The 17,667-nt window shown below is 47.1% G+C and overlaps 1 protein-coding gene across 1 annotated transcript in view; it reads right to left on the reverse strand.

Moving 5' to 3' along the window:
• Positions 1 to 1,149: 1,149 nt before the first annotated feature.
• LOC143995704 (T-cell differentiation antigen CD6-like) overlaps positions 1,150 to 17,667 on the reverse strand; it is a 133,193-nt gene continuing 116,675 nt past the window's right edge. The window contains exons 12-13 of the mRNA XM_077490452.1: positions 2,669 to 2,746; positions 1,150 to 1,430 (exon numbers count right to left, since the gene is read on the reverse strand). Coding sequence (XP_077346578.1) covers positions 1,426 to 1,430; positions 2,669 to 2,746 — 83 coding nt within the window. The 3' untranslated portion in view covers positions 1,150 to 1,425. The remainder of the gene's footprint in view (positions 1,431 to 2,668; positions 2,747 to 17,667) is intronic.

A 17,667-nucleotide genomic window follows, 5' to 3' on the forward strand; every position in this document is an offset into this window, starting at 1 on the left:
ATTGGAAGAGAATCCAAGGCTGCCGAGACTTCAATTGGGAGAGACTCCAAGGCTGCAGAGACTTCAATTGGAAGAGAATCCAAGGCTGCAGAGACTTCAATTGGAAGAGAATCCAAGGCTGCCGAGACTTCAATTGGAAGAGAATCCAAGGCTGCCGAGACTTCAATTGGGAGAGACTCCAAGGTTGCAGAAACTTCAACTGGAGGAGAATCCAAGGCTGCCGAGACTTCAACTGGAGGAGAATCCAAGGCTGCAGAGGCTTCCATTGGAGGAGAATCCAAGGCTGCAGAGACTTCAATTGGAAGAGAATCCAAGGCTGCAGAGACTTCAATTGGAAGAGAATCCAAGGCTGCAGAGGCTTCCATTGGAGGAGAATCCAAGGCTGCAGAGACTTCAATTGGAAGAGAATCCAAGGCTGCAGAGGCTTCCATTGGAGGAGAATCCAAGGCTGCAGAGACTTCCATTGGAGGAGAATCCAAGGCTGCAGAGACTTCAGCAGGAGTCCTCGAGACTGCAGGGACTTGTGTGGGAGGAGTCCCCAAAGCTGTAGAGACTTCAGCAGAAGGGGGCTCAAGCGAGCAGAGACTTCAATGGGAGGAGAACCTGAGACTTCAATGGGAGGAGGCCCAGAGACTTCAATGGGAGGAGGCCCAGAGACTTCAATGGGAGGAGGCCCAGAGACTTCAATGGGAGGAGGCCCAGAGACTTCAATGGGAGGAGGCCCACAGACTTCAATGGGAGGAGGCCCACAGACTTCAATGGGAGGAGGCCCACAGACTTCAATGGGAGGAGGCCCACAGACTTCAATGGGAGGAGGCCCACAGACTTCAATGGGAGGAGGCCCACAGACTTCAATGGGAGGAGGCACACAGACTTCAATGGGAGGAGGCACACAGACTTCAATGGGAGGAGGCCCACAGACTTCAATGGGAGGAGGCCCACAGACTTCAATGGGAGGAGGCCCAGAGACTTCAATGGGAGGAGGCCCAGAGACTTCAATGGGAGGAGGCCCTGAGACTTCAATGGGAGGAGGCCCTGAGAATTCAATGGGAGGAGGCCCTGAGACTTCAATGGGAGGAGGCCCTGAGAAATCAATGGGAGGAGGCCCTGAGACTTCAATGGGAGGAGGACCAGAGACTTCAATGGGAGGAGGCCCTGAGACTTCAATGGGAGGAGGACCAGAGACTTCAATGGGAGGAGGACCAGAGACTTCAATAGGAGGAGGACCAGAGACTTCAATGGGAGGAGAACCTGAGAATTCAATGGGAGGAGACTGCAGTGTTCAGCAAATTATATACTCAGAATATCTACACTGATTGATACTGGCGATAGTTGTCCATTCAGAGTTCTTGTAAGATAATAGCTTTGATCCGGCTGTGAATGACGACATCTTCTCACCAGAGGCCACTTCATTGTCTCTTGTATTCAAACTGCAAAAAGAACATACAGACAGATGAGATACAAGGAAGCTCTTTACACAGATAAGACTGCCTATAGAGGAGAGAAGCACAGCTAGAAGATATCTCCATGACCTGCTGGGAGCCACCACAAGACTCCACCAATGGTCTGCACATGAAACCTCCCATCACTGTCTCTGCTTTATTATACAGAAAAGCATCAGAACGGATCGTAGAGGGATCTCCAACAATCCGGAAATCTCTTAGTAATAAGGAAGGTCTCTGATTGATGGATGGGTTCCCTAATAGGTCAACAATTGTATGCAGCTCCCTCCTACCCCAATCTGCATGGTCACCCAAGGCTTGCCAAGGTTGGAAGGCTAAGACTACCTGCCTTCTCTGTACACCTGGAACAGAGTACTAGAAGAACTGGCAAATGATCCCTCTACTGTTCTACTACCAGTCCACTTCAAGGTGTGCCGGCCCAGAGTGGGTGGCACAGTATGGAAGACCACAGTACACTATTCCACCAAAATTGTACAAACCATATATGGAGAGCAGCCAGAGGATTGCAATAGAAGACATGACGGTAGTCTGTATCCTTTTATTATACATGGCAGTAATGTCTGTACCATGATGTTTGGTGGACCATGATGTTTGGTGGACCATGATGTTTGGTGGACCATGGATGTTTGGTGGACCATGGATGGTTGGTGGACCATGGATGTTTGGTGGACCATGGGTGTTTGGTGGACCATGGGTGTTTGGTGGACCATGGACGTTTGGTGGACCATGGCAGCCCATCTATGGCATGGTCTACAGACACACAGACATTACAATACAATAAGTCCATACAGTTCTTACTCAGACGGAGGTTTATTATACAAGTAGTATGCACAGGCATGCAGTCGTTAAAAAAGGAACCTTGATGCAATTCACACTGTCATAAGATGACCACCAACCCTGAAGATTTCCTAATAAGAACTGTGAGCAAAATGCATTGTGGTTCCTCTGTAATGACTGCATACTGGTGCATACCTTTTCTACAATAAACCTCTATCTCAGCAAGAGAACTATGTGGACCTTATGTATTGGATTTGTATTGCATAAGACATGGCCTAGGTTGGCTCAGCAGAGAGGAGAACCTGGTCACAACTAATTGTGCGTGATATCATCTACATAAAGGGTCATTCCCAGTTCTGGCTATAGACTGGACTCCCATACGAAATGATAGAAATTCTCGCTATTTTCTCATTCTCATCCCGTTTTACCAGAAGCGAGGGAGTTGACATCATCGTATTCAGAAGATCCGTCATAACTCTGCGGAGGAGGCAGCAAATCCTGGGCACCTGAATGAAGAAGGACAATGATAAGAAGAAGAATACAGTAATGGGCCAGGATTAGGAATACATGGATGGGGGAGGATTTGGGGATGCAGAAATGGGCCAGGATTAGGAATATATGGATGGGGGAGGATTTGGGAATACAGGACTGGGCCAGGATTAGGAATACATTGATGGGGAAAGATTTGGGAATACAGGACTGGGCCAGGATTAGGAATACATGGATGGGGAAGGATTTGAGAATACAGTAATGGGCCAGCATTAGGAATACATGGATGGGGAAGGATTTGGGAATACAGCAATGGGCCGGGATTAGGAATACGTGGATGGGGAAGGATTTGGGAATACAGGTCTGGGCCAGCATTAGGAATACATTGATGGGGGAGGATTTGGGAATACAGCAATGGGCCAGGATTAGGAATACATGGATGGGGAAGGATTTGGGAATACAGCAATGGGCCAGGATTAGGAATACATGGATGGGGGAGGATTTGGGAATACAGGACTGGACCAGGATAAGGAATACATGGATAGGGGAGGATTTGGGAATACAGGACTGGGCCAGGATAAGGAATACATGGATAGGGGAGGATTTGGGAATACAGGACTGGGCCAGGATTAGGGATACATGGATGGGGAAGGATTTGGGAATATAGTAATGGGCCAGGATTATGAATTCATGGATGGGGAAGGATTTGGGAATATAGTAATGGGCCAGGATTAGGAATTCATGGATGGGGAAGGATTTGGGAATACAGTAATGGGCCAGGATTAGGAATACATGGATGGTGAAAGATTTGGGAATACAGTAATGGGCCAGGATTACGAATACATGGATGGGGAAGGATTTGGGAATACAGTAATGGGCCAGGATTACGAATACATGGATGGGGAAGGATTTGGGAATACAGGACTGGGCCAGGATTAGGAATACATGGATGGGGAAGGATTTGGGAATACAGGACTGGGCCAGCATTAGGAATACATGGATGGGGGAGGATTTGGGAATAGAGGACTGGGCCAGGATTATGAATACATGGATGGGGAAGGATTTGGGAATACAGCAATGGGCCAGGATTAGGAATACATGAATGGGGGAGGATTTGGGAATACAGCAATGGGTCAGGATTAGGAATACATGGATGGGGAAGGATTTGGGAATACAGTAATGGGCCAGGATTAGGAATACATGGATGGGGGAGGATTTGGGAATGCAGGACTGGGCCAGCATTAGGAATACATGGATGGGGAAGGATTTGGGAATACATGGATGGGGGAGGATTTGGGAATACAGGACTGGGCAAGGATTAGGAATACATGGATGGGGGAGGATTTGGGAATGCAGGACTGGGCCAGCATTAGGAATACATGGATTTGGGAATACATGGATGGGGGAGGATTTGGGAATACAGGACTGGGCCAGGATTAGGAATACATGGATGGGGGAGGATTTGGGAATGCAGGACTGGGCCAGCATTAGGAATACATGGATGGGGAAGGATTTGGGAATACATGGATGGGGGAGGATTTGGGAATACAGGACTGGGCAAGGATTTGGGAATACAGGACTGGGCCAGGATTAGGAATACATGGATGGGGGAGGATTTGGGAATACAGGACTGGGCCAGGATTAGGAATACATGGATGGGGAAGGATTTGGGAATATAGGACTGGGCCAGGATTAGGAATACATGAATGGGGGAGGATTTGGGAATACAGCAATGGGCCAGGATTAGGAATACATGGATGGGGGAGGATTTGGGAATACAGCAATGGGCCAGCATTAGGAATACATGGATGAGGAAGGATTTGGGAATACAGGACTGGGCCAGGATTAGGAATACATGGAAGGGGGAGGATTTGGGAATACAGGACTGGGCCAGGATTAGGAATACATGGAAGGGGAAGGATTTGGGAATACAGGACTGGGCCAGGATTAGGAATACATGGAAGGGGAAGGATTTGGGAATACAGTAATGGGCCAGGATTAGGAATACATGGATGGGGAAGGTTTTGGGAATACAGCAATGGGTCAGGATTAGGAATACATGGATGGGGGAGGGTTTGGGAATACAGAACTGGGCCAGGATTAGGAATACATGGATGGGGAAGGATTTGGGAATACAGCAATGGGCCGGGATTAGGAATACGTGGATGGGGAAGGATTTGGGAATACAGTAATGGGCCAGGATTAGGAATACTTGGATAGGGGAGGATTTGGGAATGCAGCAATGGGCCAGGATTAGGAATACATGGAAGGGGAAGGATTTGGGAATACAGGACTGGGCCAGGATTAGGAATACATGGATGGGGAAGGATTTGGGAATACAGTAATGGGCCGGGATTAGGAATACGTGGATGGGGAAGGATTTGGGAATACAGGTCTGGGCCAGCATTAGGAATACATTGATGGGGGAGGATTTGGGAATACAGCAATGGGCCAGGATTAGGAATACATGGATGGGGAAGGATTTGGGAATACAGGTCTGGGCCAGCATTAGGAATACATTGATGGGGGAGGATTTGGGAATACAGGACTGGGCCAGGATTAGGAATACATGGATGGGGAAGGATTTGGGAATACAGGACTGGGCCAGAATTAGGAATACATGGATGGGGAAGGTTTTGGGAATACAGTAATGGGCCAGGATTAGGAATACTTGGATAGGGGAGGAATTGGGAATGCAGCAATGGGCCAGGATTAGGAATACATGGATAGGAACGATTTGGGAATACAGCAATGGGCCGGGATTAGGAATACGTGGATGGGGAAGGATTTGGGAATACAGGTCTGGGACAGCATTAGGAATACATTGATGGGGGAGGATTTGGGAATACAGCAATGGGCCAGGATTAGGAATAGATGGATGGGGAAGGATTTTGGAAAACAGGACTGGGCCAGGATTAGGAATACATGGATGGGGAAGGATTTGGGAATAGAGAACTGGGTCAGGATTAGGAATACATAGATGGGGAGGATTTGGGAATACAGGACTGGGCCAGGATTAGGAATACATGGATGGGGAAGGATTTGGGAATACAGTAATAGGGTTAGGATTAGGAATACATGGATGGGGAAGGATTTGGGAATAGAGAACTGGGTCAGGATTAGGAATACATAGATGGGGAGGATTTGGGAATACAGGACTGGGCCAGGATTAGGAATACATGGATGGGGAAGGATTTGGGAATACAGTAATAGGCCAGGATTAGGAATACATGGATGGGGAAGGATTTGGGAATACAGCAATGGGCCAGGATTAGGAATACATGGATGGGGGAGGGTTTGGGAATACAGAAATGGGCCAGGATTAGGAATACATGGATGGGGGAGGATTTGGGAATACAGCAATGGGTCAGGAACACATGGATGGGGGAGGATTTGGGAATACAGGACTGGACCAGGATAAGGAATACATGGATAGGGGAGGATTTGGGAATACAGGACTGGGCCAGGATTATGAATTCATGGATGGGGAAAGATTTGGGAATACAGTAATGGGCAAGGATTAGGAATACATGGATGGGGAAGGATTTGGGAATACAGTAATGGGCCAGGATTAGGAATACATGGATGGGGAAAGATTTGGGAATACAGGACTGGGCCAGGATTAGGAATACATGGATGGGGGAGGATTTGGGAATGCAGCAATGGGCCAGCATTAGGAATACATGGATGGGGAAGGATTTGGGAATACAGGACTGGGCCAGGATTAGGAATACATGGATGGGGAAGGATTTGGGAATACAGTAATGGGCCAGGATTAGGAATACATGGATGGGGAGGATTTGGGAATAGAGGACTGGGCCAGGATTAGGAATACATGGATGGGGGAGGATTTGGGAATACAGCAATGGGCCAGGATTATGAATACATGGATGGGGAAGGATTTGGGAATACAGCAATGGGCCAGGATTAGGAATACATGGATGGGGAGGATTTGGGAATAGAGGACTGGGCCAGGATTAGGAATACATGGATGGGGAAGGATTTGGGAATACACTAATGGGCCAGGATTAGGAATACATGGATGGGGAAGGATTTGGGAATACAGGACTGGGCCAGGATTAGGAATACATGAATGGGGGAGGATTTGGGAATATAGGACTGGGCCAGGATTAGGAATACATGGATGGGGAAGGATTTGGGAATATAGCAATTGGCCAGGATTAGGAATACATGAATGGGGGAGGATTTGTGAATACAGCAATGGGCCAGGATTAGGAATACATGGATGGGGAAGGATTTGGGAATACAGTAATGGGCCAGGATTAGGAATACATGGATGGGGAAGGATTTGGGAATACAGGACTGGGCCAGGATTAGGAATACATGGATGGGGAAGAATTTGGGAATACAGTAATGGGCCAGGATTAGGAATACATGGATGGGGAAGGATTTGGGAATACAGTAATGGGCCAGGATTAGGAATACATGGATGGGGAAGGATTTGGGAATACAGGACTGGGCCAGGATTAGGAATACATGGATGGGGAAGAATTTGGGAATACAGTAATGGGCCAGGATTAGGAATACATGAATGGGGGAGGATTTGGGAATACAGAACTGGGCCAGGATTAGGAATACATGGATGGGAAAGGATTTGGGAATACAGAAATGGGCCAGGATTAGGAATACATGAATGGGTGAGGATTTGGGAATACAGCAATGGGCCAGGATTAGGAATACATGGATGGGGAAGGATTTGGGAATACAGCAATTGGCCAGGATTAGGAATACATGAATGGGTGAGGATTTGGAAATACAGCAATGGGCCAGGATTAGGAATACATGGATGGGGAAGGATTTGGGAATACAGCAATGGGCCAGGATTAGGAATACATGGATGGGGAAGGATTTGGGAATACAGCAATGGGTCAGGAATACATGGATGGGGAAGAATTTGGGAATACAGGACTAGGCCAGGATTAGGAATACATGGATGGGGAAGGATTTGGGAATACAGCAATGGGCCAGGATTAGGAATACATGGATGGGGAAGGATTTGGGAATACAGTAATAGGCCAGGATTAGGAATACATGGATGGGGAAGGATTTGGGAATACAGGACTGGGCCAGGATTAGGAATACATGGATGGGGGAGGATTTGGGAATACAGGACTGGGACAGGATCAGGAATACATGGATGGGGAAGGATTTGGGAATACAGGACTGGGCCAGGATTAGGAATACATGGATGGGGAGGATTTGGGAATAGAGGACTGGGCCAGGATTAGGAATACATGGATGGGGGAGGATTTGGGAATACAGCAATGGGCCAGGATTAGGAATACATGAATGGGGGAGGATTTGGGAATACAGCAATGGGTCAGGATTAGGAATACATGGATGGGGAAGGATTTGGGAATACAGTAATGGGCCAGGATTAGGAATACATGGATGGGGAAGGATTTAGGAATACAGGACTGGGCCAGGATTAGGAATACATTGATGGGGGAGGATTTGGGAATATAGGACTGGGCCAGGATTAGGAATACATGGATGGGGAAGGATTTGGGAATACAGCAATTGGCCAGGATTAGGAATACATGAATGGGGGAGGATTTGGGAATACAGCAATGGGCCAGGATTAGGAATACATGGATGGGGAAGGATTTGGGAATACAGCAATTGGCCAGGATTAGGAATACATGAATGGGGGAGGATTTGGGAATACAGTAATGGGCCAGGATTAGGAATACATGGATGGGGAGGATTTGGGAATGCAGGACTGGGCCAGCATTAGGAATACATGGATGGGGAAGGATTTGGGAATACAGGACTGGGCCAGGATTAGGAATACATGAATGGGGGAGGATTTGGGAATACAGCAATGGGCCAGGATTAGGAATACATGGATGGGGGAGGATTTGGGAATACAGCAATGGGCCAGCATTAGGAATACATGGATGGGGAAGGATTTGGGAATACAGGACTGGGCCAGGATTAGGAATACATGGAAGGGGGAGGATTTGGGAATACAGGACTGGGCCAGGATTAGGAATACATGGAAGGGGAAGGATTTGGGAAAACAGGACTGGGCCAGGATTAGGAATACATGGAAGGGGAAGGATTTGGGAATACAGTAATGGGCCAGGATTAGGAATACATGGATGGGGAAGGTTTTGGGAATACAGCAATGGGTCAGGATTAGGAATACATGGATGGGGGAGGGTTTGGGAATACAGAACTGGGCCAGGATTAGGAATACATGGATGGGGAAGGATTTGGGAATACAGCAATGGGCCGGGATTAGGAATACGTGGATGGGGAAGGATTTGGGAATACAGTAAAGGGCCAGGATTAGGAATATTTGGATAGCGGAGGATTTGGGAATGCAGCAATGGGCCAGGATTAGGAATACATGGAAGGGGAAGGATTTGGGAATACAGGACTGGGCCAGGATTAGGAATACATGGATGGGGAAGGATTTGGGAATACAGGACTGGGCCAGGATTAGGAATACATGAATGGGGGAGGATTTGGGAATACAGTAATAGGCCGGGATTAGGAATACGTGGATGGGGAAGGATTTGGGAATACAGTTCTGGGCCAGCATTAGGAATACATTGATGGGGGAGGATTTGGGAATACAGCAATGGGCCATGATTAGGAATACATGGAAGGGGAAGGATTTGGGAATACAGTAATGGGCCAGGATTAGGAATACATGGATGGGGAAGGTTTTGGGAATACAGTAATGGGCCAGGATTAGGAATACTTGGATAGGGGAGGATTTGGGAATGCAGCAATGGGCCAGGATTAGGAATACATGGATAGGAAAGATTTGGGAATACAGCAATGGGCCGGGATTAGGAATACGTGGATGGGAAAGGATTTGGGAATACAGGTCTGGGCCAGCATTAGGAATACATTGATGGGGGAGGATTTGGGAATACAGCAATGGGCCAGGATTAGGAATAGATGGATGGGGAAGGATTTTGGAAAACAGGACTGGGCCAGGATTAGGAATACATGGATGGGGAAGGATTTGGGAATACAGAACTGGGTCAGGATTAGGAATACATAGATGGGGAGGATTTGGGAATACAGGACTGGGCCAGGATTAGGAATACATGGATGGGGAAGGATTTGGGAATACAGTAATAGGCCAGGATTAGGAATACATGGATGGGGAAGGATTTGGGAATACAGCAATGGGCCAGGATTAGGAATACATGGATGGGGGAGGGTTTGGGAATACAGAAATGGGCCAGGATTAGGAATACATGGATGGGGGAGGGTTTGGGAATACAGAAATGGGGCAGGATTAGGAATACATGGATGGGGGAGGATTTGGGAATACAGCAATGGGTCAGGAACACATGGATGGGGGAGGATTTGGGAATACAGGACTGGACCAGGATAAGGAATACATGGATAGGGGAGGATTTGGGAATACAGTAATGGGCCAGGATTAGGAATACATGGATGGGGAAAGATTTGGGAATACAGGACTGGGCCAGGATTAGGAATACATGGATGGGGGAGGATTTGGGAATGCAGCAATGGGCCAGCATTAGGAATACATGGATGGGGAAGGATTTGGGAATACAGGACTGGGCCAGGATTAGGAATACATGGATGGGGGAGGATTTGGGAATAGAGGACTGGGCCAGGATCAGGAATACATGGATGGGGAAGGATTTGGGAATACAGGACTCGGCCAGGATTAGGAATACATGGATGGGGGAGGATTTGGGAATACAGGACTGGGCCAGGATTAGGAATACATGGATGGTGGAGGATTTGGGAATAGAGGACTGGGCCAGGATCAGGAATACATGGATGGGGAAGGATTTGGGAATACAGGACTGGGCCAGGATTAGGAATACATGGATGGGGGAGGATTTGGGAATAGAGGACTGGGCTAGGATTAGGAATACATGGATGGGGGAGGATTTGGGAATACAGCAATGGGCCAGGATTATGAATACATGCATGGGGAAGGATTTGGGAACACAGCAATGGGCCAGGATTAGGAATACATGAATGGGGGAGGATTTGGGAATACAGCAATGGGCCAGGATTAGGAATACATGGATGGGGAAGGATTTGGGAATACAGTAATGGGCCAGGATTAGGAATACATGGATGGGGAAGGATTTGGGAATACAGGACTGGGCCAGGATTAGGAATACATGAATGGGGGAGGATTTGGGAATATAGGACTGGGCCAGGATTAGGAATACATGGATGGGGAAGGATTTGGGAATACAGCAATTGGCCAGGATTAGGAATACATGAATGGGGGAGGATTTGTGAATACAGCAATGGGCCAGGATTAGGAATACATGGATGAGGAAGGATTTGGGAATACAGTAATGGGCCAGGATTAGGAATACATGGATGGGGAAGGATTTGGGAATACAGGACTGGGCCAGGATTAGGAATACATGGATGGGGAAGAATTTGGGAATACAGTAATGGGCCAGGATTAGGAATACATGAATGGGGGAGGATTTGGGAATACAGAACTGGGCCAGGATTAGGAATACATGGATGGGGAAGGATTTGGGAATACAGCAATGGGCCAGGATTAGGAATACATGAATGGGTGAGGATTTGGGAATACAGCAATGGGCTAGGATTAGGAATACATGGATGGGGAAGTATTTGGGAATACAGGACTAGGCCAGGATTAGGAATACATGGATGGGGAAGGATTTGGGAATACAGCAATGGGTCAGGAATACATGGATGGGGAAGTATTTGGGAATACAGGACTAGGCCAGGATTAGGAATACATGGATGGGGAAGGATTTGGGAATACAGCAATGGGCCAGGATTAGGAATACATGGATGTGGAAGGATTTGGGAATACAGTAATAGGCCAGGATTAGGAATACATGGATGGGGAAGGATTTGGGAATACAGTAATAGGCCAGGATTAGGAATACATGGATGAGGAAGGATTTGGGAATACAGCAATGGGTCAGGAATACATGGATGGGGAAGTATTTGGGAATACAGGACTAGGCCAGGATTAGGAATACATGGATGGGGAAGGATTTGGGAATACAGCAATGGGCCAGGATTAGGAATACATGGATGGGGAAGGATTTGGGAATACAGTAATAGGCCAGGGTTAGGAATACATGGATGGGGAAGGATTTGGGAATACAGTAATGGGCCAGGATTAGGAATACATGGATGGGGAAGGATTTGGGAATACAGGACTGGGCCAGGATTAGGAATACATGGATGGGGAAGGATTTGGGAATACAGGACTGGGCCAGGATTAGGAATACATGAATGGGGGAGGATTTGGGAATACAGAACTGGGCCAGGATTAGGAATACATGGATGGGGAAGGATTTGGGAATACAGCAATGGGCCAGGATTAGGAATACATGAATGGGGAAGGATTTGGGAATACAGCAATGGGCCAGGATTAGGAATACATGGATGAGGAAGGATTTGGGAATACAGCAATGGGTCAGGAATACATGGATGGGGAAGTATTTGGGAATACAGGACTAGGCCAGGATTAGGAATACATGGATGGGGAAGGATTTGGGAATACAGGACTAGGCCAGGATTAGGAATACATGGATGGGGAAGGATTTGGGAATACAGCAATGGGTCAGGAATACATGGATGGGGAAGTATTTGGGAATACAGGACTAGGCCAGGATTAGGTATACATGCATGGGGAAGGATTTGGGAATACAGCAATGGGCCAGGATTAGGAATACATGGATGGGGAAGGATTTGGGAATACAGTAATAGGCCAGGATTAGGAATACATGGATGGGGAAGGATTTGGGAATACAGCAATGGGCCAGGATTAGGAATACATGGATGGGGAAGGATTTGGGAATACAGTAATAGGCCAGGATTAGGAATACATGGATGGGGAAGGATTTGGGAATACAGCAATGGGCCAGGATTAGGAATACATGGATGAGGAAGGATTTGGGAATACAGCAATGGGTCAGGAATACATGGATGGGGAAGTATTTGGGAATACAGGACTAGACCAGGATTAGGAATACATGGATGGGGAAGGATTTGGGAATACAGCAATGGGCCAGGATTAGGAATACATGGATGGGGAAGGATTTGGGAATACAGTAATAGGCCAGGATTAGGAATACATGGATGGGGAAGGATTTGGGAATACAGGACTGGGCCAGGATTAGGAATACATGGATGGGGAAGGATTTGGGAATACAGGACTGGGCCAGGATTAGGAATACATGAATGGGGGAGGATTTGGGAATACAGAACTGGGCCAGGATTAGGAATACATGGATGGGGAAGGATTTGGGAATACAGCAATGGGCCAGGATTAGGAATACATGAATGGGTGAGGATTTGGGAATACAGCAATGGGCTAGGATTAGGAATACATGGATGGGGAAGGATTTGGGAATACAGCAATGGGCCAGGATTAGGAATACATGGATGGGGAAGGATTTGGGAATACAGCAATGGGCCAGGATTAGGAATACATGGATGAGGAAGGATTTGGGAATACAGCAATGGGTCAGGAATACATGGATGGGGAAGTATTTGGGAATACAGGACTAGGCCAGGATTAGGAATACATGGATGGGGAAGGATTTGGGAATACAGCAATGGGTCAGGAATACATGGATGGGGAAGTATTTGGGAATACAGGACTAGGCCAGGATTAGGAATACATGGATGGGGAAGGATTTGGGAATACAGCAATGGGCCAGGATTAGGAATACATGGATGGGGAAGGATTTGGGAATACAGTAATAGGCCAGGATTAGGAATACATGGATGGGGAAGGATTTGGGAATACAGCAATGGGCCAGGATTAGGAATACATGGATGAGGAAGGATTTGGGAATACAGCAATGGGTCAGGAATACATGGATGGGGAAGTATTTGGGAATACAGGACTAGGCCAGGATTAGGAATACATGGATGGGGAAGGATTTGGGAATACAGCAATGGGCCAGGATTAGGAATACATGGATGGGGAAGGATTTGGGAATACAGTAATAGGCCAGGATTAGGAATACATGGATGGGGAAGGATTTGGGAATACAGGACTGGGCCAGGATTAGGAATACATGGATGGGGAAGGATTTGGGAATACAGGACTGGGCCAGGATTAGGAATACATGGATGGGGGAGGATTTGGGAATAGAGGACTGGGCCAGGATTAGGAATACATGGATGGGGAAGGATTTGGGAATACAGCAATGGGCCAGGATTAGGAATACATGAATGGGGGAGGATTTGGGAATACAGCAATGGGTCAGGATTAGGAATACATAGATGGGGAGGATTTGGGAATACAGGACTGGGCCAGGATTAGGAATACATGGATGGGGAAGGATTTGGGAATACAGTAATAGGCCAGGATTAGGAATACATGGATGGGGAAGGATTTGGGAATACAGCAATGGGCCAGGATTAGGAATACATGGATGGGGGAGGGTTTGGGAATACAGAAATGGGCCAGGATTAGGAATACATGGATGGGGGAGGATTTGGGAATACAGCAATGGGTCAGGAACACATGGATGGGGGAGGATTTGGTAATACAGGACTGGACCAGGATAAAGAATACATGGATAGGGGAGGATTTGGGAATACAGGACTGGGCCAGAATTATGAATTCATGGATGGGGAAAGATTTGGGAATACAGTAATGGGCCAGGATTAGGAATACATGGATGGGTAAAGATTTGGGAATACAGGACTGGGCCAGGATTAGGAATACATGGATGGGGGAGGATTTGGGAATACAGCAATTGGCCAGGATTAGGAATAGATGGATGGGGAAGGATTTGGGAATACAGCAATTGGCCAGGATTAGGAATGCATGAATGGGGGAGGATTTGGGAATACAGCAATTGGCCAGGATTAGGAATACATGGATGGGTGAGGATTTGGGAATACAGCAATGGGCCAGGATTAGAAATACATGGATGGGGAAGGATTTGGGAATACAGCAATGGGCCAGGATTAGGAATACATGGATGGGGAAGGATTTGGGAATACAGGACTGGGCCAGGATTAGGAATACATGGATGGGGAGGATTTGGGAATAGAGGACTGGGCCAGGATTAGGAATACATGGATGGGGGAGGATTTGGGAATACAGCAATGGGCCAGGATTAGGAATACATGAATGGGGGAGGATTTGGGAATACAGCAATGGGCCAGGATTAGGAATACATGGATGGGGAAGAATTTGGGAATACAGTAATGGGCCAGGATTAGGAATACATGAATGGGGGAGGATTTGGGAATACAGAACTGGGCCAGGATTAGGAATACATGGATGGGGAAGGATTTGGGAATACAGCAATGGGCCAGGATTAGGAATACATGAATGGGTGAGGATTTGGGAATACAGCAATGGGCTAGGATTAGGAATACATGGATGGGGAAGGATTTGGGAATACAGCAATGGGCCAGGATTAGGAATACATGGATGAGGAAGGATTTGGGAATACAGCAATGGGTCAGGAATACATGGATGGGGAAGTATTTGGGAATACAGGACTAGGCCAGGATTAGGAATACATGGATGGGGAAGGATTTGGGAATACAGCAATGGGCCAGGATTAGGAATACATGGATGGGGAAGGATTTGGGAATACAGTAATAGGCCAGGATTAGGAATACATGGATGGGGAAGGATTTGGGAATACAGTAATAGGCCAGGATTAGGAATACATGGATGAGGAAGGATTTGGGAATACAGCAATGGGTCAGGAATACATGGATGGGGAAGTATTTGGGAATACAGGACTAGGCCAGGATTAGGAATACATGGATGGGGAAGGATTTGGGAATACAGCAATGGGCCAGGATTAGGAATACATGGATGGGGAATGATTTGGGAATACAGTAATAGGCCAGGGTTAGGAATACATGGATGGGGAAGGATTTGGGAATACAGTAATGGGCCAGGATTAGGAATACATGGATGGGGAAGGATTTGGGAATACAGGACTGGGCCAGGATTAGGAATACATGGATGGGGAAGGATTTGGGAATACAGGACTGGGCCAGGATTAGGAATACATGAATGGGGGAGGATTTGGGAATACAGAACTGGGCCAGGATTAGGAATACATGGATGGGGAAGGATTTGGGAATACAGCAATGGGCCAGGATTAGGAATACATGAATGGGGAAGGATTTGGGAATACAGCAATGGGCCAGGATTAGGAATACATGGATGAGGAAGGATTTGGGAATACAGCAATGGGTCAGGAATACATGGATGGGGAAGTATTTGGGAATACAGGACTAGGCCAGGATTAGGAATACATGGATGGGGAAGGATTTGGGAATACAGGACTAGGCCAGGATTAGGAATACATGGATGGGGAAGGATTTGTGAATACAGATGGGGAAGGATTTGGGAATACAGCAATGGGCCAGGATTAGGAATACATGGATGGGGAAGGATTTGGGAATACAGTAATAGGCCAGGATTAGGAATACATGGATGAGGAAGGATTTGGGAATACAGCAATGGGTCAGGAATACATGGATGGGGAAGTATTTGGGAAAACAGGACTAGGCCAGGATTAGGAATACATGGATGGGGAAGGATTTGGGAATACAGCAATGGGCCAGGATTAGGAATACATGGATGGGGAAGGATTTGGGAATACAGTAATAGGCCAGGATTAGGAATACATGGATGGGGAAGGATTTGGGAATACAGCAATGGGCCAGGATTAGGAATACATGGATGAGGAAGGATTTGGGAATACAGCAATGGGTCAGGAATACATGGATGGGGAAGTATTTGGGAATACAGGACTAGGCCAGGATTAGGAATACATGGATGGGGAAGGATTTGGGAATACAGCAATGGGCCAGGATTAGGAATACATGGATGGGGAAGGATTTGGGAATACAGTAATAGGCCAGGATTAGGAATACATGGATGGGGAAGGATTTGGGAATACAGGACTGGGCCAGGATTAGGAATACATGGATGGGGAAGGATTTGGGAATACAGGACTGGGCCAGGATTAGGAATACATGAATGGGGGAGGATTTGGGAATACAGAACTGGGCCAGGATTAGGAATACATGGATGGGGAAGGATTTGGGAATACAGCAATGGGCCAGGATTAGGAATACATGAATGGGTGAGGATTTGGGAATACAGCAATGGGCTAGGATTAGGAATACATGGATGGGGAAGGATTTGGGAATACAGCAATGGGCCAGGATTAGGAATACATGGATGGGGAAGGATTTGGGAATACAGCAATGGGCCAGGATTAGGAATACATGGATGAGGAAGGATTTGGGAATACAGCAATGGGTCAGGAATACATGGATGGGGAAGTATTTGGGAATACAGGACTAGGCCAGGATTAGGAATACATGGATGGGGAAGGATTTGGGAATACAGCAATGGGTCAGGAATACATGGATGGGGAAGTATTTGGGAATACAGGACTAGGCCAGGATTAGGAATACATGGATGGGGAAGGATTTGGGAATACAGCAATGGGCCAGGATTAGGAATACATGGATGGGGAAGGATTTGGGAATACAGTAATAGGCCAGGATTAGGAATACATGGATGGGGAAGGATTTGGGAATACAGCAATGGGCCAGGATTAGGAATACATGGATGAGGAAGGATTTGGGAATACAGCAATGGGTCAGGAATACATGGATGGGGAAGTATTTGGGAATACAGGACTAGGCCAGGATTAGGAATACATGGATGGGGAAGGATTTGGGAATACAGCAATGGGCCAGGATTAGGAATACATGGATGGGGAAGGATTTGGGAATACAGTAATAGGCCAGGATTAGGAATACATGGATGGGGAAGGATTTGGGAATACAGGACTGGGCCAGGATTAGGAATACATGGATGGGGAAGGATTTGGGAATACAGGACTGGGCCAGGATTAGGAATACATGGATGGGGGAGGATTTGGGAATAGAGGAC

The sequence above is a fragment of the Lithobates pipiens genome, unplaced genomic scaffold, assembly GCF_037356315.1.
Source record: "Lithobates pipiens isolate NorthernLeopardFrog02 unplaced genomic scaffold, aLitPip1_a1.2 Scaffold_185, whole genome shotgun sequence".
Taxonomy (NCBI): domain Eukaryota; kingdom Metazoa; phylum Chordata; class Amphibia; order Anura; family Ranidae; genus Lithobates; species Lithobates pipiens.